This window comes from Ixodes scapularis, unplaced genomic scaffold, assembly GCF_016920785.2.
Source record: "Ixodes scapularis isolate PalLabHiFi unplaced genomic scaffold, ASM1692078v2 PGA_scaffold1__304_contigs__length_218370807, whole genome shotgun sequence".
NCBI classification, from domain to species: domain Eukaryota; kingdom Metazoa; phylum Arthropoda; class Arachnida; order Ixodida; family Ixodidae; genus Ixodes; species Ixodes scapularis.
In genome coordinates, this window is record NW_024609846.1 from 14,373,585 (window position 1) to 14,395,449 (window position 21,865).

Here is a 21,865-nt window from a genome sequence, read left to right on the forward strand (position 1 = left end):
AAAGCCTCTCGCGAGTGGGCCTCTTTTTTTTATAAGAAGCACTTGACAACTGGCATACGTCCGAACTAGGGCTGACGTCAGGACTCGCCCATCCCGAGCAGATGGCAGGGAGCCAACCAACGCAAACTACCACTATCATCTGTGCCTGAGTCACCGCGACCCAGAGCCGTGTATGGAAAGAGTGTGGCCATTCGTTGGGAAGTATAGGAGACAAATGAGGAGGCGCCATCGGCCGAAAGCGGACTGGGCGTGTTCCAGGGCGTCTTCAGAAATTCTACTGTGACCAACTATTAGCCCCGAGCGGGACCGATTGGAGCGCTGCGATCGCTCGACCGTGACGTAGGATAGGGGATCACGTGATAAGGACGGTTATTCTGCCTTGCTTTGGTCGGGGTATTCGGGAACCGTTCGGTCGTTATTTTCGTGTTTTTTTCTGTGTTTGGAGCCCGATTAGTTCACGCGTGGATCGGCTTCGGCAGCCGTCGTGCTCAGGAAGCAATGGTGAAGTACTGTTCGGTGCCGCAATGCCGCAGTTACGCGACCGACCCGAACGTCAGCTTTCACATCTACCCCAAGGAGAAGCAGCTGCGCACGGAGTGGCTTGTGAAGTTGAGAATGGGCAAATTAAACTCCAAGAGCTCGACAGTGTGCAGCAAGCACTTTAGAGATGAAGACTTCGTGTATGCGGTTGGAGCGAAGATGTTTGGTAAGTGTTCTCCAGTTATTTCAGTGAACCTCCACAAAAAGGGGGGGATTTTGTTGGACCCGTCGGAGATCGACGCTCTTGCATTTTGCACGTAAGCTGCAAACACGAAACGTTTACGCAGAGAGTGATATCACGCATGCGTGTATCTAAGTGCCTAACACTCGTTAGTTTTCCTGGGCCACGACGCCCCAAAGTCACGCGAGCGAACTGAGGAAAGCTGGCGATCAGACGGCCGAGATCGACGCATGCTCACGCTCCGTCGTGATTGATTTTCTTCCTTTTTTTCTCGTCAGGCTGGAAAAAAAGGACACTCGCCCCAGGAACCGTGCCGTCCCAGAATCTGCCTTTACGGCCACTGGACAAGCCCCCGAAGCTGCGACAGCCCCTGAAGCCGCGGGCAGGTGTGGACACATGCAAGCCTCGCCGTGAGTGCTCTCGTTTGTAGGGAACATTCGTGGTATCAGTGGATGCTGTGTGATAAATAACCAGATTTTAAATATTTGGCTCCTGCATACCTGTTTACTTTTTTTTTTTTTTTGCAGTCATCAGAAGATAAAGCATGGTCGTGTCTATTTCAGTTCCAGTGCTGAGCTGTAATTTTAGGTTTTTCTGTTGTTTCTTTTTTTCCACTTGGATTTAACAGCCAAGGATGACCTGCCAGCAGCAGTTACATTGGCAGGGCTGAACTCCGAAGAAGCCAGCACCAGTGAGGGTTTGATTGAGCAGGAACTACCCAACCAGGATGCCGATGCTGCAGATCCCTATTGAAAAAGGCCAATATCAACTCAGCTTATTGGAAATATTGTATTCCAATGAAGATGATGGAAACCAATAAAAACTTATTGTTATCCTATTAACCCAATACGCACGATGGGAATTCATATCGGAGCACAATATCCCGATATAGTATGCGGTTATTGGTATACAACAGGACATTGGAGCACAATATCCCGATATAACTTGCGGTTATTGGTATACAACACGATATCGGAGCACAATATCCCGATAGAACTTACGGTTATTGGAATAGAATACGACGTCGCGTGCATATTGGTGACCGACATGGACGTACTGTACGGCCACACGATATACAAATATAGGTCGTCAATCATGGGACCAAAGGAGAATACAATATGATATCGCGTGCATATATCTCAGAACGCGGATACCAAGTTACCAACATGAATTACGTTGGCATATCCACACGGCAATACGCGAGAAATATATTGGGTGTGGAATCACACGCACATGACATGAACGTTCTGCGTTGTGAACATATTCACATTGATCGACAGTGCAAGTATGTACAGCTGTTAGTACGGCACACAGTAAACACAGCCTCACGCGCTTAAAATGCTAGACAACCACCAAACCATTCAGAATAACTAGCCGGAACACCCGCCGCGACCTACCTTTTAATGAGAAAGACCAATAACGACGTGCTCATTGGAGTGATCGTTTTCCAACAAATGTTTATTGCAGTTGTAATGCAACAAAAGTTGATCGCCAAACGATAAACCCAACGTACCGGGATACAATTCGATGTTGCAACACAACATCGCAATACAACAAGAAACTATCGGTTTTGGTACACAACCACCACATCGAATACGATGTGAGAAATACAACATCAAACACGATATACTATTCGAAGATACCGGTGTTGGGACCGAAATCGAACGCGATACGTGACAATGTCGGTTCGCACGATAAAATAATGAGGGTGAATAGGTTTGACAGGTCACGTGCAAGTAGTTGCTTCTTACGGGCACATTTATCGATATTGACCCACCTTTCTGTGTAATCCTACGTGGTACACAAAATCCACGACGACATGCGAGCACATTTCACCCAGCACTTTTCGTCGCCTGTTTCGCGAGATTCACACACTGTACAAAAAAGGACGTGAAAAATACGTGCATTTGCGCCATCAAACGATACGTTACAGCCTCGTTTTTCGAGAAAATTAGTTTCCATCGCCAACCCGCGCGCGCGCGCGCAAGCTCGCGTTCCGGAAGCAGTTTGAACTTCGAACTGTTCAAACTTCAAAGGGAGCGAGCCCGGCCGCCCGGCTGGCCCGGCGAGCCCGCGCTGAGAGTTGCCAAGCCGAGCATGCGCAGGCGCAGTGCGCAGCGGGCGGGCGTCGGTTGCGCGACCGGGCGACCCGGCCAGCCCAGCGCCCAGCCAGCCGGCGCCGTCGCGCTGGTCGCGCTGGTCCAATACCACCTAGAACACAAGGCCTGCGCGTTTCCTCCTCTAAACGTCATCGCTAGTAGATCCCCTCAGCGCCCCCTAGCTAGCCCGGATGAGCGACATCGTCTGCTACATCGTCTGCTCCATCGCCTGCTTCAGTGGTTTGTGTAACAGATAATGAAACAGATGCTCACGCCGAATGTCTCTTGCAAATTGCATACGATGAAGTTAGACGTTCACGTGGAGCGTCAAATGCATGAGCGAAATTGCCTTACTGCTGCGCGAAGGGCTGAAGAGCCCTTCGATGGACGCTGGACGCCGGCACTGGACGCCATTTTCGAGGGCGCTGTTTATACCTCGGGTAGCTGCTTCGAAGCGTTCTACCGCAGAACGAGCGCGCGCGCTAGAAATGCGCGTCTCAAAGCCAGGAGCGCGTGCTAGCTCGCGCTCCTGGCCGAGGGAGCGTTCGCGTGCACGTCGCAAATGCACTGGAAGCTGGCTATCAGCTCGCGCTCAGCAGTCACGCACACAGCTGCGGCCGCAAGTGAATGCGACGTAGTTGCGACGCGGCCCGTACTCTCGTCAAGCTTCGGGGTGTTTGCCGCTTGGGGCGGGTCGGGGATCTACTAACGAAACGTCATGCGCAGGCCTTGTCTTCTAGGTGGTATTGGCTGGTCGCGCTACCGGCTTGATTGGCATTCGTCGCACTCTGTGCTCGTGGGCATCGATCGAAACCTACACACTTTGAATTGCTTCGAAAGGTACGTATACACGACTCTATTACTTGCAGCATTGAGTGCTTTGGTGTACGCGGATCAAAGTAAGCACCGAAGGACAGAAAGGAGACGTGAAGTTTTTAAATCGCGGCCTTTTTGAACGCATGTGTCCCCTGTTGAAAGCCTTTAGCTGTGCTCTGTTACAGGCGTCATTTCGACTGCGTGTGCTCCAATGTAACGTCAGTCACTGTTCACACTCGGCTAGCTTTGCCAGTTTGTTATCTCATGTGCGAAATGGACGTAGAAACCAGCGCCGCGTCTCTTTCGGATACTCAACCTCCAGCCCCCTTCCTTCCGGCGTGCTTTCTGCCGCGACCGTTCGGCACATTGGATTCGCTGGCGCGTCAGGCTCGTTCGAAGCAGAGCCGTTTATACTGGTTCGAAGAGGCGTTGTTTGAAGCTGACGAGTCGCCGAAGTGTTACCGGAGCTTCTCTTTAGGAAAGTCGCAATCGACGCTCGGCGGCTCGGCTCTGAGCTCGTACTTTTCTCCTCCCGGGTAGACCATGAGTGCCGATGAACGAATTCGAAAAACGCTAGCGAGTGACTTTGTGACGCCGCCCAACTGTCCATCTATCAACGGTGCAAAGCAAATAATGTACAGAAAAAAAAAAAACGCGTTTTTTTAATATTTTGTTGGCCATGTTTCGCCTCAACGCAAAGTGAATCGCGGCTGTACGTCGGTTGACTCATTACTGTACCTAGATTGTAACGGAACCTTTTTGGTGTGATCTTATTCTGATATCGTTATATCTCGCCTTTTCATCTTGGCTGCACACTTCTAGACGACATTCTACACATTGCACTCCTTGTCGACATGTCGCTGGTGCTTGAGACTAATTGGAAGTCACTGTTTGCTCACTCCTTGGTGCACATAGTTTATGTTCAACATCAGTTATCTGAAGGAGGCTCCATAAAACCCTGGAATTTGTTTAGAGGTACCTCTACATACTTAGGGTTGTTTGTTTTTTCGGGTTTTATATTTTTTTAAATTCCGGGGGGGGGGGGGGGGGGGGTAAAACTCGGGCGCTATCTCTCAGCTGATAATCGGGGAGAAATCGGGTTTTTTGTGGGAACATTCCGAAATTCGGGTTTTTTTGGGTTAAATTTACAAATGTACTCAGTAAAAGATACAATTTTTTTTATTATTTAAGGGTATTACAAGCTACCTAACGCTAACACATTAAAATTAGCGGTCTGTTTCAAGCTGGTAATCGGGGGACATCAGGGTTTTCTAGCTCCGATCGCTGTCTGTCGCTTCAAGGGAAGCATCGCCCATGGAATCCTCCTCTCCCTCAGATGTCAACAAAAACCCCGACCGTTCGAGGGATGGTTATCTTCGAGCAGATATTTCGCTATGCAATAAACCTGTTAAATTTTTCCGATCTGTTTACGCAACTGACAGACTCGGACATTCTTCGTGTGAAAGGTCGGACGCCAGTGAGATGGCCATGCTACCCCAGAGACCTCGCTGGGCGTCGACACCTAAGAGCGGTCGAAAGGGTATTGATAGTGCATTTCATTAGCTGCATGTAGCAGGGTCAAAGCTACATGGCGTGCCGAGGTGGTTCCACCTGCACAGCGGGGGGACGGAAATGTCCCTCCGAGGCCCCAACGCCTAGTGTCGCTTTTCCTCAGCCGGCCTCCGTAAAATGGCACGGTGAGTTGGGCGGTTGGTTGAGAGCGGTGTAGGGGGGGGAGGCGTCCGCAGTGCTGCACGCAGTTTGCGAAATGAACTATAGGTCACTGTTCTCCCGAGGTCAGGTAGATAGCGTGTGTGCAACGCGAACTCCACGCAGAGTAAAAAGAAATAGGTTGGTTATGTGGTTTTAGAATTCGGGGAGAAATCGGGTTTAACCCGATTTTTCTGAAACATGTTTGGGGTGTGAAAATCGGGTAAAATCGGGTTTTACCCGAAAACGAACAACCCTATACATACTGTATTAGAGTGCTGTTTTGTGTGTTGTAGTTTCGTACAAAACAAAATTGCACTTTGTAATATACCCTATGACTGTTTACTACAATTAAAGTTGCAATGAAACATTGGCCACGAGAGGTGACTTGGCCAACGTGGCTGACAAATTCCTCGCATAATTTTCTCCATGGGTCATTTTGGATGTTGACAAATTTTCTTGTGAATAATGAGTGCTATGCACATATGTTTCTTCTACTTTTCGTACAGGTACTTCAGTTAGATAAACCCCAGCAAAGGCAGCAAGAGAGTCTCATAGGGTCACACCAAGGATAACGGTATTCTTGTCAGAGTCCTGGGTCTTCTCACCGAACTTCACTGAACATAATGGTACATTTCCTTTCCTTAACTTTCTGGGAGCCAAGGGTGAAAGACGAGGCAGAGGGCACAGGACAGACGGTCGGCGGAGAAGTCACGAGCTGGCGCGAGACAGTGCGTGCTGAGCGAGGCTGGAGCTGGGCAGGAACATTGGAGCCGGGCTGCCTGGCCTGGCCCATGCCGAACCCCGGAGCGGTCCACCAGCGAGGTTCGAAGTCCGGACCGGTAGAAACGGCGAGTCCTGGCCATCTAGCCTAGGCCACGACGATCTTGGGGTGGTCCCGCAGCGAGACTCGGGCAGTGATAGCCCGGGACAGCCAGCCTACGCAGCGCTGGCGTGGCAAGGACGATCCGCAGGCCTGGACACTGACTCCGACTGTGAGCTCTGATCGACGGGCGACAACAAGGGTCGGCATGCCTGGACTGCCGGCTCTGAACGACGGGCAACCGTGAGCTACAGTCAACTTATTCGCTGTCTTCTTGTTACTGTATGTCACTCCCAGGGTGACGGGCGGAGCGCATACCGATTCTGCGGTGATTATTAGTAGCTAAGCGAACTCCATAAAGAAACCAACACTAAAATGGCACATCCAACGTGGGGCTCGTTCGGTATGCCTCTGCTTCTAGTCGTCCCCAGGGAGTCTCACGGATTCATTGAGCGGGTTGTTCACTAACGCTATCGATGCCCGTTGAGACATATATGTTGAAATTTTGGCGACTTGTCTCACGGCAGAGCTCAGCAGGTGTTTCCTCGAACCGAGTACCTAAAGGGCTCGAAGAACGAGGTTGCAGACACGCTTTCTCGGGTATCCCAGAATAGTGGTTGGCAGGAGACGGGGAGCGCGTTTAAGATGTAGGAAAGTCGTCTTCAGAGGCAGAGGAGATCCACTGCATGTTCGCTGGAAGGCAGGATAACGAGTGGCAGGAGGGGAAGCAGCCAGGACTCATTGCAGATTTAGGCTTGGGGTGATGCGGTAGGCAAGTAAGCGCTTGTCGAGGCCTGGAGTGCAGATGGGTGTTTGTCAGTGGGTGTTGGAAAGATTGTGGAAATGGCAGTTGACACCGGGAACACTGGCAGACGAGATTGTCAGCGGGTGTCGGGTAAACTGGCGGAAATTGCGGTTGGCACCGGGAACGCTGGCAGGCGAGTTAATGAGCACTATGATTTGTAACTGCTGGGCCAAGACGGCTAGTTGCTTCGCGTCAGTCCAACAATCGACGAAGGGCAGAGGGACGACTCTCCCTTGAGGGTGGTCGTTCCAAGAAAGCTACGAAATGTTTTATGTGATTCTTTATCGACTTCACTCTGGCCGGTCGTGGCAGTGACAGCAAGACTTTTAATAAGTTATGTCGCGTCACGACCTGGCCAGGGATGCGGCGGTAGACATTTAGGTGGCTTGTAGCTGTCCAGCTTGCCTTGAGGTATGAACGGTTGAAGCGGACTTGCTCGCTGAGCATGAACGGTGGAAGCGAGCCTAAGGCCCACTTCAGACGGGGCAATTTACCCCAGCAACTTAATGTCGCAACACCAGCAACACGGGCCGCCTGCGTTCACAAGCTGCAACCGAATTGCTACGACTTGCCATCATCATCATAAAATTTGATTTTTCTTGCACTATATAGACGCACAACTACGTGCTAAAAACATGTTTTTATATCTTTGAGTGCCGTTGAGAATACTCACTCATGTTTCTGAAAAAAGTTTATTTCCAAAAACGATCCATTTCAAACCAGGACCAAGTCTTCAGCTGTCATCCTCACCACCACAGGGGTGTCACGTGAAAATATTGCGTCCCTTACTGGCTGCTGCCGCTTCAAATTTCTCCAGTTTGTTCGAGTTGCTTGTCTGCTTTGAGCCGAACCTGATCTCAGAAATTCGTGCTGATCTGGGAAAACCTAGGGAACAACCCGCCATCAACCTGAAAATCGCTAGAAAGGTTGCCCCGTCTGAAGCGGGCCTTAGGGAACTGAAATCAAGGGCAGTGGAGCTCTGGGTTCAAACCCACCTGGAGACGTTTCTTTTCTTTTTGCCTTTTTTTTAGTATACTCTTAACGACTTAATTTTCGCGGGCTCAAATTTTTGCAAATCGGGCCAAAGCTGAAAATATGAAATTATTCGCGGGTTCTAATTTTCGCGAATCGAGCGTAGCTTCCGTAGTGTTCACATATTGCCCGAGTTGTTCGGGGGACATATTTTTCGCGTTTGTAGGCGATTCGCAAAATCGGCGAAAATTAGGTCCTCTCGAAAATTTAGTCGTTTACAGTATATATATATATTTTATATTTATAAATAATACTTTTTTTTAAGTTTTAACGTATAGACTCATAATTTACACACTAATTCACATCCAGTAGTGCTTTTATTCACACACTGGCTCCCTAGTGCTTGCAATAGCTTCTTGTTGAGCTATTGCAAGCTCTGCAAAGGGAGGGGCATCTTCCCACCCTTTGCAGGCTGTAAAGCTGTGGCTTGCACAGCTCAAGCAGGTCGCACCTCGCACACTGGCTCCATCATCAAGCATAGGGGCTGCATGAGTCGCGCCACTGTAAGGCTATATACGGTCGGGTCACAGCACCTGGGACCATTCGTCGCTGCACTCAGCTACGGTATGCTCGCATGGTCAGGGCATGAAGCAAGGGTACAACTTGGAAATGCTCATCTTCATCACATTTGAAGCACATTTTTTTTATTACTTTTGTGTCGAGTTGTCAGCATTTTAAGGGTGAGGAAGCAAGCAGCAGCGAGAGCAAGAAAAAAATTGAAAGCCGCTTTTATTGAGAATTTATTACGAGCACTAGGAAGCTGTGGAGTATTCTTAAAACACTTCTAAAGGTGAATTAGCGTATAAATGATGTGCTAGTGCCTTAAAAAATAATAATAAATTTAAATATAATCAATAAGGATAAAAATATACACCAGGAGGACTTAAACCAGAACTACACAGTCTGTAAATTTGAAATTTGACACCATAAATTACTTCGCCACCACCCAATTTTATTTTTAGGTCGTTTATCGAGGTATATGAATTTTGTTTGCAGCTGTCGGCTGCAAGAGAGATAGCCTTATTTTCATTTACTTTACTATTCCCACCAAATATGACAAGTGACCAAGAATAGAACCTCATTTGTCGGTTGAGGCACTGTACTTGCATCAAGGCAAACTAGCCTGGCTTGGTAGGCTTATATTTTGTTTCAACACCTGTTTAGGATTCTGTTGTCGCTCATCAAAAGAAAAAAAAAACTAAGTCTGACTTATTCTGGTGTACAGGTACCCTTGGCAGTAAACTCTGCTAAATGGGGCAAGATATATATTATACATTTTTTAGCAAATATGCATTGTTTTAGCAAAATAAGCTACACTATTTGACTAAGGTGAAACAGAACCAGCCTCTCCACCTGGGTCTGTTTTCATCTCTCGCAGACACTATTTCCTGCTTTTTGTGGTTTGTATCAGACTTTTGTGTCTGTCCGGCCAAAGCATCTGTGTTAGACTCAGACTGGTTTCTTTTTTGGATATGTGCAGGTATTCTTCGCAGCAAATGGCTGCCAATCAGGAACACGAGTTTGTTTTCGGCTACCAAGAGCAAGTATTTTCAAGGTGAGCTATTACCCGCCTATATGAGTTTTGTGTTGCATTCCTCTTGGATGCCGTTTCCTATGTGTTGTGGTCTTGCATTGGTATTTTGTTGTGTCTCTTCTGCAAAAACACCCAAGTTTGACTAAGATTGGGTTCTTTCTTATACATGCAGGTCTTGGTGGCAAGCACCAGCCAATCAAGGCCAGAAGTTTGCTCTTTGCTGCTCATCGCAAGTGTTTTCAAGGTGAGTGATTGATGCCTATCTGAGTTGTGTGTTTTATTCCTGACAGACACTCTATTTCCTGTCTTTATAGTGGTCTTGTGTCAGGCTTTTGTGTCTCTGTCCTGCCAAAGCATCTGTATTAGACTAAGACTGGGTTCTTTAGGATATGTGCAGGTATTCTTCGCTGCACATGGCTGCCAATCAGGAACACGAGTTTGTTCTCGGCCACCAAGAGCAAGTATTTTCACGGTGAGCTATTGCCTGCCTATATCAGTGATGTGATGGCTGCGCCAATAGTGCCAAACTGCGCCAAGGGGCTAACCCTGCTACATCCTGCTACATTTTGCCAAAATATGGGTAATCTGCGCCAAGCCTGCGCCAAAGGGCCAATTTTGGTCGCCTTTCAGAACTGAGACTAAACTAAGTACCGTAACTGAGCATGCATGAGCTAGGCGGCGCAAACGGCCGCCCGACACAAAATACCCTGCATCAATCGTCCATAGTTTTTTGCATGGTTTTTTCCGCCATGCCGTCGACGCTAGCGTGCTGGGTACCAGCCATGACGTGACGCTGTGAAACGAAACTATGTTTCGGCGCGGCGGGAGTTACTTTTTGAGCTGAAGCTCTCTCTCCTGAAATCAACGGCCACACGGCGTTGCAGATATGGAGCTTCCTAAACTGAAACAGAAGGACCGCCGCATGTTCATCAACATTCACATTCTTGTTTAAAACATATGCTGCTACAAAAATCCCTCTCTAACTCAAAGACTGCTGTGTCGAAGTATTGATTACGTAGGTTTCTCTTGGTGGGCTTTCTTTCGAGAGGGACCCCGGTACGTGAAAAAATGTGTCGCGAAGAAAAGTTGAAGTGAGCTAAAGCAAAGAAGGGAATGTCTGCACGCTGAACCCGCAGAGTGCGCTTATTTGTCTCGAGTTCAGTCGCTGCACAAAGCGACCCTGGCTCGCGATGTCTTGCATCAATGCGCTCAGGTTCTTTTTTTTCTGTGTTTAGCTTGTACCTCGCCTGCCGGCCTTGCAAGCACGCGGCGCTGGACTCTTTTTTGTCGCATGCTGGGCAGTTACATTTTGCATAGACTTTTGGCAACCAGTTGGCGACGGAGCAGAAAGGCATGGTTTCGGTTTCGATCTAACAGCCGTTTCGCTCGCGCGACAAAGCACGTGCACCCTGCAAGCCTGCCGGAGTTGCCCTCACGTGCATGCGAACCAGCGATGCGAACATAATTGCACGACAGAGGCACCAGCCGGGACGCTTGCAATTCATTGTTTTACATTTAATTACTTTTGACGATAATCTGGCACGTCGGCAATCTGTAAAACGGTGGCAAGCGGTTTTTCGGAATTGCTTGGCAACGCCTACAGCACTGTACACTTGTGGGATGTCGCAATGTCTCTTTGGAGCCATTGAAATTGGACATTCATTACTACCCTAAGCTAAAGCAAAGCTTGCTCCAGCCTTGCAGAATGTTTCGAAAAGCAATAAGAAATCTGTCATGTCATTGGAATTTCAGTTACATCTTGAAAGACTCCCAGGTGGCCGAACTTGACCATAATTGGTTTATTTCGGCGAGCAAGATTCTCTTCGCGTGTCCAGCATTTAAGACAAATATTTTTATTTTTATTAGAATATCTGCTTTAAAAGCTACTTTTTCTGCTCCAAAGTGCGCTTCAAAATGGCTTAGGCCAATCACATCACTGCTATATGAGTTTCAGCATTTGTCAAGGAGCGCAAAAATCAAAGCCCGGGGGTTGGCCATTGCAAAAATGTTGACTCGGAAGCGCATAGGGAGGAAGCTTTACAAAAGTATCCACCTGCCTCTACAAGTGAAACCGAAACTAAGAATGTGGGTTCCATTTGAAAAAAGAAACATTGTCAGCCCGAATTAACTCGGGGGCGGCACGGAGCAAACAAGCCACGGTACGAGTAGGCTTGGTTCAGGCTTTTGTAGGGGTGGTCGATGACTTGGTGTTTTCTAAAAAGTTATCTTTTTCTAAAAGTGTGGTGGTCGAATATTCGGGGATGGGCATTGAGTCAGGATCTTAAGGTAAAAATTTCATCCACATGCCGGGATTCATGTGCCTTGTCCCCCTAGCGAGGGGGACAAGGCCTTCAAAATTTTAGGTTCGCAAAAGGGGTGCGTCAGTATTGACATCTCATTTTACGTCAGGCCTTTCATTTTAAAACTCCCTATGAATGACATGGCTAAAATTCGTTTGGGTGTACTTCCTCCCAGCAAGTATATGGTTCGGTCTCAAAAGGTCTAATCTGATGTTGACTGCACCTCAGGTCTCCACCGACGATTCATCAGGACGAGACCCAACCGGGACACTAGGGAGGAGCGGCTTAAGCAAGGGAGGCTACATATACGACAGCTTCTTGCGGACAAGAAACAAAAATAGATAGATGGTGAGTGTTTCAATTGCTAAGCCTTTTGGCATGCACATTCTGTTTGTTATGATTGAAGATTCCTGCAGAGTTCAATTTCAACTATTGTTAAATACCGAGCATGCGCTCAGATCGCAGAAGCGCCTACCCTCTGATTCGAAACGATCCGCAACTAATCAAAGGGCATACCAGACACCCATCCACCTGTTTTCAGCAATGCTCAAAATATTAAAAGAGCACATCAAGCGCCAGGTGCTTTGGCGTCTTTGCCACAATGGCGCCAGTTGCAGAGCTGACACACCTGTGACTGGCACAAGCCATGGCATGGCCTTTGGGAACCAGGGAATCGAGATTAAAGAAGTAGCGCAGAAATTGGAGGCGGGTGGTGAAGGTGAGCAGAGTTAATGGAAAACAAGGATGAAGGGTGTCCGTCGCATGAGGCATCTATGTCCCGTGCATGTAATTTGAATGCGCTGTAGGCAGCTACTCGAAAAAAATTGTTACTTGTACGTAACTAATCAAAAAATCTCTCCTGCAGTTTCCACGGCCCACAAGCCAGCAGGTGCCAGTTCGCTCTCGTTCAAAGGTGAGGATTCCAGATTTTCTAGTTTGCTCTGAAGCATCAATACTTAAGCCAAACAAGCGGTACGGCATATTTAATTGATGGAACTTAGAACGACTGGGGACGCTTTCACTGAAGCTTGTTTTGCTGCAATATACGCGTGTATTGTAGCAAAACAAGCTTCAGTGAAAGCGTCCCCAGTTGTTCTGAGCTCCGTCAATTAAATATGCCGTATCGCTTGTCTGTCGGGCTTCAGTGTTGCTGTAGGCAACAAAACATGTGCCCAGTTTTGTCACAAGAGGCATATTATGTCACGCACATGTAATTTTGATTTTATCTGGCTTAGTGTGCTGTAGGTGGCTGGTCAAAGAAATTGGTACTTGGACGCAGCTAATCGCAAATCTTTCTGACAGTTTCCAAGGCTTAAGAGCCAGCAGGTCCCAGTTTGCTTCTCCTCAGAGGTGAGAATTCCAGATTCCCGAAGCAGGAATACTGAAGGCAGACGACCGGTACAGCATTTTTAATTGACAGAGCTCGGAACGACTGGGGGCTCGTGCATTGAAGCTTATTTTTTTGTAATACACGCAAGCGACATTGACGTATGCCCAGTTATGTTGCAAGAGGTTATCTATGTCCTGCGCATGTAATTGTTTTAATCTTTTCGACTTAGTGTACTTTACGGGGCTACTCAATGTAATTGCTACTTGAACGCAACTAATCGCAAATCTCTCTTCCAGTTTCCATGGCCTACAAGCAAGCAAGCACCAGTTTGTTTTTCCTCAAAGGTGAGCATTCCAGATACTTTAGTTAGGTGCAAAGCAGGAACTGTGAAGCCAGACGAGCCGATAGGTTTATTTAATTGACGGAGCTCAGAATGATCCGTGGCAGTGGAATGGAAGCTTATTTTTCCACAATCAAACGCAGACATAATTTTGAATCTATCCGGCTTAGTGAAGGATTGCTACTTGTTGCGAACTAATCACAAATTTTTATTTTGCAGTTTCTATATGGCTACAGCTAGCAGGTGCTGCTTTCATTAAAAGGTGAGGATTTCACATTCTGTTTTCAAACAGCAAGTTTTTGAATGAGGGTCCTAAACAATTAACTTTCTTTTGCAGTAAACGCCGGATCCTCCAGTTGAGGAATATGTTAAATATATTTGGTATGGATAAGCCCAGTGTTTTGCTTCTTTATGCATAATTTGACAACAACAACACTTTTTATTTTCTCACTCAGAAATACACACAAGAGACTGCGTTGCAAAGAAATGTCGTGCTGAACGTGATATTACAACTCGCACATAGTTTTATTGGTAGCCGATATAATATATTGGATTCCAATATCCATAATACGCTGAGTATATTGGAATCGTAAACCCTTATTGGATCCCCATACGACACATGGGGATCCAATAAGGGTTTATACGGTATTGGATTCCAATATTTTCAGCGTATTATGGATATTGGAATCCCATAACAAATCCTTATTGTAATACAATACAATAAATGTAATGTTTTCCAATACACTGTTTATATTGTATTGCAATACATTAAAAAGATATTGTTTACCAATATCCATAATACGCTGTTTATATTGGGGTTTTCCAATAGGGATCCCATTGGTGAGGAGAAAGCAAACATTGCATGCTCAGTGTGAGTCATGTCAGCCTAATTCTAGTTGATACCAGAGTTGTTTTTTAATGTTTCAGGTCTTCAGGCTGAACTTCACACCTTGAAGAAAGATGTCGGAAGTCAAGCGGACACACTACAGCTTGAGAAAGATCAAGTGCTTGGGATAGCACGGGTTAAGAATGAACCGGCCCTCGTATCACTGACCTGCATACCCTGTTTTCAGCTATTCTATAACATCTGCGACCTGTATGGGGAATCTCGCTTATTAAGCCAGAGGAAGGATTTCAGCATCAGTAACGAGGACGCAGTACTGCTAACAATGATGAAGCTGTACCACAATCTGACGTTTTCCCTTCTTGGGGTACTGTTTGGGGTCCATAGGACGACAGCTTCCAACATATTTAGAACGTCGGTACCGGTCCTAGCAGCAGTGCTCAGGCACGCCGTTTTCTGGCCTGAAAAGGAGGCTGTGCTCCAGTCCCTGACCAAGTACTTTAACAAGTACAGGGACTGTCGCATGGTGCTCGACTGTACAGAGGTTCCTCTGCAAAAGCCGAAAAACCTGGAGTCTCAACTACTTACCTACAGTCACTACAAGGGAACCCACACTGCAAAGGTGCTTGTGTGCGAGACGCCAGGTGGCTTAATTAGCTATGTGAGTCCGGCATACTGTGGCAGATCCTCCGACACGCATATCACAAAGGAGAGTGGGCTTCTAGAGAAATGCCTGCCCTTCATCGACAGCGTAATGGTCGACAAAGGGTTCTTAATTGACGAGCTGTGTTGCGAACACAAGGTAAAGTTGGTTCGTCCACCATTTCTCCGAAAAACACACAGCTGAGCAAATCTGACGCCGCAAACAACCAAAGCATCGCAGCCGCACGCGTCCATGTCGAGCGTGCAATTCAGCGAATGAAGTTGTTTCGAATTCTTCGGGACAATTTCAGCGCAGACCTCCTTCCGCAAATCGATGATGTTGTCGTCATCATTGCAGGTCTCGTGAACCTCTCAAAGCCCTTGTTCAGCAACGACAAATTTTTAACTAGTTAATACATTGCTGAACAGGACAAGATAGCGTTTTCTTTTAGCTGCCTGTTTAAACGTTGACGTTAATCTGTAGATCACTTAATGGGCAGTTCAAACATGGCATCCCACTGTCATTTGTGAAGAATGAGTTCTCTTTAGCAGGGTAGTAAGAAAAAAGTATTGTTCGGTCACAGACTGTCACTAGCCAAGAATTTCCTTGTTAACTTCGTTCAAGGTACTCTTCCCCTGTGCCACATTGGAGAAAGGTTGTCAAAGCACAGAAATTAGTCAATATTTCTAGCTCGTGCATTTAGACACACAAGCCATTCAACAGCCTTGTAAGATATGTTTCTATGCCAATTTAATTTTGGAAATTTGATGTCATGCATACTGTAATAAATGAATGTATTAGCACGTGCTTGTTGCCATCCTTTTGTTTATTTGCTGGCTTCAAATGCATATCTAATGTTACCACACTGGCCCTTTTTGGGGCCCACTACCACGAGTATGAACATGCCAGATTCTTCAGCGTGTCAAAAATGTACTTGTCGTACAGGGTGTGCACTGCAGCCGAACATTTAAGGAAATGTGCAGCATCAAATGGCACGGTAAGTGCCCTCCAGTCCTCTGGACTCTTGTAGACGAAAAAGTCACACACTGGAATATTCGTTATCCCCATCTGGACCTGAACCTGTGTGTAGAATAGGGGCGTCGGCTTTTCCTTTGAGAAAGGTTTCTTCACCGTGTTGAGGCACTTGATTTCTAAAATACGCTTCTCACCCTTGCAGCAGGCGCAGGTGAAAGTAACGAGCCCATCCACGCTACAGCCTATCACAGGAAACTCGTTCCAAATCAATAGGCCCCTGTCTTCCACAGTGCAGGCGTGGCCCCTCGACTTCACAACCGAGACATACTTGTCCCGCGCAGTGCCTTCCATGCTCAGCCCGCGCTGCATTGCTGCAGACTGGTATGTGCTCGTGCGGAGGACCGCCTTCAACAAAGGCCCCATGTTGTGCGGCATTTGCTCTATCTCGCACTTCGCTGCCCTTGTTTTGAAGGAATGGCAGACTGTACTGGTTGCCACGCCTATCCTCTGGCGCAACCAGTCCTCAGATAGCGACTGTTCCCTCGTCCTCTCCTCGATTACCGCACAGACGTCTGCAGAGAAGGTGGCCCTTATCTCCTCCACAAAAGCATCGAAGCTGGGAGCAGCAGTTGTGGCAATCAGCCGCGTAAGTGTGGGCAGTCCGGGGACAGGGGGCTCCTCAGCTGCGGTGGGGGCGGTTGATATCTCTGCAAACATGCAAATAAACAGGGAATATTGACACATTACACACTATAAAGGTGATAGGAAAGAAATTGGTTGTTGGAATGCAAAAATGAAATGCTAGGGAACAGTTCTATGTACAAAACACAAGAGGACTAATTATGACCAGTCTCATTGCTGCCATAGTGAATACGTTGAATAAGCCTGGTACTAATACGTGAGCATACGAAGGCCATTAAAAAGTATCGGACCTAAATTTGTTCTGCATAAACAAATGAAGTGCAGACAGCATCTTCTGGTTAGAGAAGTGGAGGGAACATTAATGTGTATGTGTGAATTTTATCAGGCCCGATGAAAATGTGAGTTGTTTTCAGTCAACCTCCGAGTGAGGAATTGTAGTCGCTGCTCGTCATTTTTTTCCGTAACTCGAATAGGGGTCCTTTCAGCGGCATTTTCATCGTAGGGAAGAGCCAGAAATCCCATGGAGCCATGTTGAGACAGTAGGAAGCCTGTTTTGGCCAAAAAAACTCACGCAAGGAATGAGCTGGTGCACTGTCATGATGCAGCTCCATCGTGAGAAACTTCGGCACGATTGCACGAAGTTGGTTAATCACCAGATTATTTCGGCTTGTTGAAGGCCTCTTCCCACTGACATGCAGTCATCTTTGATCTGGTTGTACCAAACCTTAATGTTTTTTTTAATGCCCATGGCATCGTCCTCGAACTCCTGCTGAATATTTCGAATTGTTTCCACTTGAGTGTGAGCAAGCTTGAATCAAAATTTGATGCAATACCTCTCACTCAAACTACTTTGTCATGTTGCAAAAAAAAAAAAAAAAAAAAAAAAAAAAAAAAACGACGAGCTCTAACTACACGTCATCACTCCGAGGCTAACTGCCTGCGACTCACATTTTTTGCGGGCCTAATAAAATTCTTGCATGCGCATTAACGTTCCCTCTGCCTCGCCACCAGATAAAGCTATCCGCGCTTCATTTGTTTCCACGGTACTAATTCAGGTAGGATACTTCTTAAACAGACCTTGTACACCAATTAAGCATGTAGTGGCATACTTAATTGGTGATGGTGCTCCAGGCGCACTTTCAGTTTAGAGTTGTGGGCCAGGAAAGTCACCTGCACCTGGAAATCTGGTTTTTTGTAGAAATCTGCCTATGGCAGGATGACAGTGCGCATTGCTCAACTAGACTTAAGCCTCAGCCACTTTAAACATATTGTACTAAGGAACATTTCTGGTTGCTTTTCTGGTTCGCTTGACATTTTTTTCTCTCCTTTGCAGTCAACTGTTACGACATTGGATATTAGTGCTTCCACTCAAATCTAATATATATATGGCGCAATCGCCATGCCTTCAGAACCTAGTACCTGTACTTTTTATTATCAACTCTAACTTTTGTGAGTCAGGCATGCACAATTCAGAATGTAAACATATTAAGGTTGGAGTCCCCATCCGTTGAGCGTACTGCTCACAGCTGTGTCAATTTATCACAGCCACCGATCTAAGTGGTGTACATTTATCTAGGGTTTCAATGTACACAAAAATTCTACGCAGATAAATATACACAGGAGTGTACATTTATCTTGGGTTTTTTCTGCTGTGATCCAAACATCCTGCACGGTCTGTACTGAGCACAGCTTCTATCCCGTGTGAGGCATGCCACCACTGATGTTCGTCGGATACTGAGAAAATCGATTCATAAAGTCTCTTAAGAATGACCAACAAACAGCCAAAACCAACTGTAGCAAAGACAATGGGAAAGAGAAAGAGGAAATGCAGTTCATGAACCAACCAAGAGGACGGATTTCTTCGGTGTGCCGCAGGGCAGCTGACCTATAAGTCAGTCCCTCCAGTAGTCGTCCCAGGATATCGCCTTTAGGAAGCAGGACCGGATCCCCTTCAACCTGAAAATATAAAGCAAAATTTCGCCAAAATTAAGCAAACGTAAAACAATGGATTGCAAGCGTTCCGGCTAGTGCCTCTTTCATGCAACCATGTTCGCATGCATGTAAGGGCAACATTGGCAGGCTTGCAGTTGCGCGTGCTTCGTTGTGCAAGCGGAGACAATGGCTGTTCGGTCGAAACCGAAATCATGTCACTCCGTTCTGTCGCCTACTGGATCCCAAAATTGTATGCAAAATGCAACTGCCTAGCATACGACAAAAAAAACAACAACAAAAAAAAAAACAGTCCAGCGGTGTGCGCTTGACAGGCCGGCAGGCGAGGTACAAGCTAAACACCCAGAAAAAAAGAACCTGAGTGCATCGATGTATGGCATCGCGAGCCAGGGTCAAAAAGTTTTTGGAGCGCTTTGTCCAACGACTGAACTCGTGGCAAACAAGAACACTCTGCGGGTTCAGCTTGCAGACATTGCCTCCTTTGCTCACTTCTCGTCACTAACTCTTTCGCGGCAGATTTTTTACGTATCGGGGTCCCTCTCGAAAAAGAAAGCCCACCGAGAGAAACCTATGTAATCACTACTTCGACAAGCAGTTTTTGAAAAGGGGGATTTTGGTAGTGCCATATGATTTAAACGAGAGCACGAATGTTGATGAACACGCAGCAGTAACTACGTTTCAGTTTAGAAAGCGGCATATTTGTAGCGACGTGGGGACGGCAACCCGTTACATTGCACGACCATGGTGACTGTGGTTGTGCTAGTGCTTCAGCTCACAAAGCAACTCTTGCCGCGCAAAAAAAAAAAAAAAATTGGTTTTGTTCCACAGCATGACGGCATGGCCGGCACACTAACGTCAGAGCATCCGCACACGCCCGTGTGTATCGTTGAAAAAAATTGAAAAAGGCGCGAGACGAGACCACCGGACAAGAGCCCCAAGATGACATGAGAGCGCAAAACCTGAGACGGCGGGAAAAGCCATGCAAGGGGTGGGGGTGATCGGACGGATGATTGATGCGGGGTACTTAGTGTTGGGCGGTTTCTTGCGCCACCTAGGTCACGCATGCTCAATTACGGTTCTCAGTTTAGTTTAGTTTTTGAAAGGCGACCGAAACTGGTGCTTTTGCACAGGCTTGGTGTAGACTACCCATATTTTGGCAAATGTAGCAGGACGTAGCAGGGTTAGCTCCTTGGCACAGTTTCGCACAACTGGCCCAGCATACACATCACTGTCTTCATTTGATTTGCTAACTCAGGCTGACGCAACATATGCACTACATCATTAGTGAAAATCCCACAAGGTCACGCAACGCACACAAGAAAATGAAGGAGCATCCTGTGTGCTCTCGGCGTACCTATGCCGTGGCACACTGTTGGTCAAGTTCCGTTAGCACAGGTCAGGGCAGAAGAAGCGTTTATATGTGGGTCTTGTACAGCGCTTTCCCGTGATTTCATTTGGCGCTGGCGGAGGGAATTTTATGGTATGCACACGGTCTACTAAAAGCGCTGTGCATAAATAGAAGTTTCATAGCTCACTTTTTCAAGACCCGGGAGGTTGACGATCTTCCTCGGAGCATACTTCTCCCCGACCGCTCTCTTCTGCCCCTTCCCCCACTTTTGTGGCAAGTCTGTGGACGCCAGTACGTTAAAGTTCCTCTTGGCGTTGATATGTGGCAACATTGCCACAACGTGCTTACACTTGTAGTTCCTGCAAAATGACAATGTTCTTAGCTTGCAATTAAACAGCATATCCAATATCAGTCATAAAGTGTGAACAGTCTCACCCTCTAGCAGTACCTTTCTCATGCAACTTCAATATTATTTGAATGAGATTAAAAGTGCATGTACAAGTTGGCAGTATGCAATGCCAGTAGAGCTGAGTGTTAATAGACTTGAAAGAGTAATCTACAGAGAATAGCAAGACATAAAATTTCACCGACTATTTTAACATGAAAATCACTCGCAGCTTAGTGGTATCTAAGCAACCAGCAGCTGCATAAATGTGAGAATGTTATGTGGCTCCATTGATTTTAGTTTAAAGGTTGCTGATACGAAGGCAGCTGCACTCGTATTTGCATGTAATATTTTTCTTTTTGTAGTGCATCTGGTTACTATGTAGGGGCCGAGAGAAAACTATTCTACAACTCTAATGGACCTAGCTACAGGAATATTTGCATAATCTTTTTTGACAGAAGAAAGAAAAGCAGCAATGCTGTACACAAACTGCCATTGGCCTTTGGATGATTGGATATTAGTTTATGAATTAAATGTTATCCACAAGGTTTAATACTAGTAGCTCAAAAATTCCGACATTGCAGAAAAGATAGAAGAGAATACTAAAAAAACAAAAAAAAAGCAAAAAACAAAAAAAAAAACAAAAAAAGAAGACGGACGCGCGGATTCGAACTCGCGACAAGCGCCTTAGGAAGCGCGCACCTAACCACTGCGCCACGGGAAAAACGAGCAAAGCCCGATCGTATTTCGTAAACAAGGTGCAGCACTTCGCCGGTTATCGCAAACTGTTCGGTTCCCGGCTCGAGCCGCGAGCTCCTCGATCGACTTGACAACACGCCGGCCGATAAGTACATACAACTCAACCGAGTAATGATACACGGCATGCTCCTTTACCCTGCTTTGCAGGAGCACGATGAGTCACCGACGTTTCTTCCATTCAGTGCTATCTCCAGCTCGTGCGGGTCCGAAGTCAGTGCCGACGTCTGGAGGACGAATCCAATGAACGTGTAGCAGTCCTTATCCACCTTCTTGATACTGCAGGAGAAGACATGTCCCGCTTCAAGAACTCGTTCGCCCTCGAGCAACAGCCGGGATGTTTCGTGGGCCTTGTTCACGAACTCGTTGATGCTGCTTACAGGCAGCACAGCTGAAAAGGGGTACACAGTTTTAACGGGCTGCCCGGTCAAATAGAAGCTAAAAAAAAGCTTCGCTTACCTTCAACGGCAGGTCGCACATGGTCCGCATCCATCGCGGTGCCCGATACAGCCGCCGAAAACGACAAATTGGCCCGTACCGTCTAGTCTAGTCTACGCCGCCGCGCTTCCCTGCAGCAACCGGTTCCCTGCTAGCCTGCAACACCGGCTCCCCGGAAGCAGTTGTACGGTAGCCGACTTAGGAGCTTGACCGGATCGAGTACAAAAACGAAAAAAATGGGTTAAAATAAACCTTAAACACTCGTACTAATAGAAAAAAGCGAAGACCGAGACACTGCACCCTACACACTGAGCGCAAAAAACGGTCACGTGATCCCCTATCCTACGTCACGACGATAGGCCCGTTAGGTGGCG

General features: G+C 46.9%; 2 protein-coding genes and 1 pseudogene across 2 annotated transcripts; 2 read left to right on the plus strand and 1 right to left on the minus strand.

Annotated features, from left to right (window-relative positions):
- Positions 1-305: 305 nt before the first annotated feature.
- LOC115318130 lies at positions 306-1,474 on the plus strand. The gene is made up of 3 exons (XM_040212036.1): positions 306-706; positions 1,000-1,131; positions 1,350-1,474. Exons 1-3 carry the CDS (start codon positions 499-501, stop codon positions 1,472-1,474), a joined length of 465 nt encoding a protein of 154 aa, XP_040067970.1. The 5' UTR covers positions 306-498.
- Positions 1,475-14,372: 12,898 nt separating this feature from the next.
- On the plus strand, positions 14,373-15,410 carry LOC120841169 (annotated as a pseudogene).
- A 366-nt stretch (positions 15,411-15,776) lies between these two features.
- Positions 15,777-20,243, minus strand: LOC120841168. Its single transcript, XM_040212035.3, has 3 exons — positions 20,100-20,243; positions 18,459-18,570; positions 15,777-16,679 (listed from the first exon to the last, which is right to left on the minus strand). Exons 1-3 carry the CDS (start codon positions 20,241-20,243, stop codon positions 15,883-15,885), a joined length of 1,053 nt encoding a protein of 350 aa, XP_040067969.1. The 3' UTR covers positions 15,777-15,882.
- Between the last annotated feature and the right edge of the window lie 1,622 nt (positions 20,244-21,865).

Bases quoted from the DNA above. Each gene is read 5' to 3' on its own strand.
- LOC115318130 (XM_040212036.1), top strand. From the start codon at position 499: ATGGTGAAGTACTGTTCGGTGCCGCAATGCCGCAGTTACGCGACCGAC. The intron at 707-999 runs GTAAGTGTTCTC...TTTTCTCGTCAG, and splicing joins GGTTGGAGCGAAGATGTTTG to GCTGGAAAAAAAGGACACTC. The intron at 1,132-1,349 runs GTGAGTGCTCTC...TGGATTTAACAG, and splicing joins GGACACATGCAAGCCTCGCC to CCAAGGATGACCTGCCAGCA.
- LOC120841168 (XM_040212035.3), bottom strand. From the start codon at position 20,243: ATGTTGCCACATATCAACGCCAAGAGGAACTTTAACGTACTGGCGTCC. The intron at 18,571-20,099 runs GTGAGCTATGAA...TTATATTTTCAG, and splicing joins ACCTCCCGGGTCTTGAAAAA to GTTGAAGGGGATCCGGTCCT. The intron at 16,680-18,458 runs GTTGGTTCATGA...GCATGTTTGCAG, and splicing joins CGAAGAAATCCGTCCTCTTG to AGATATCAACCGCCCCCACC.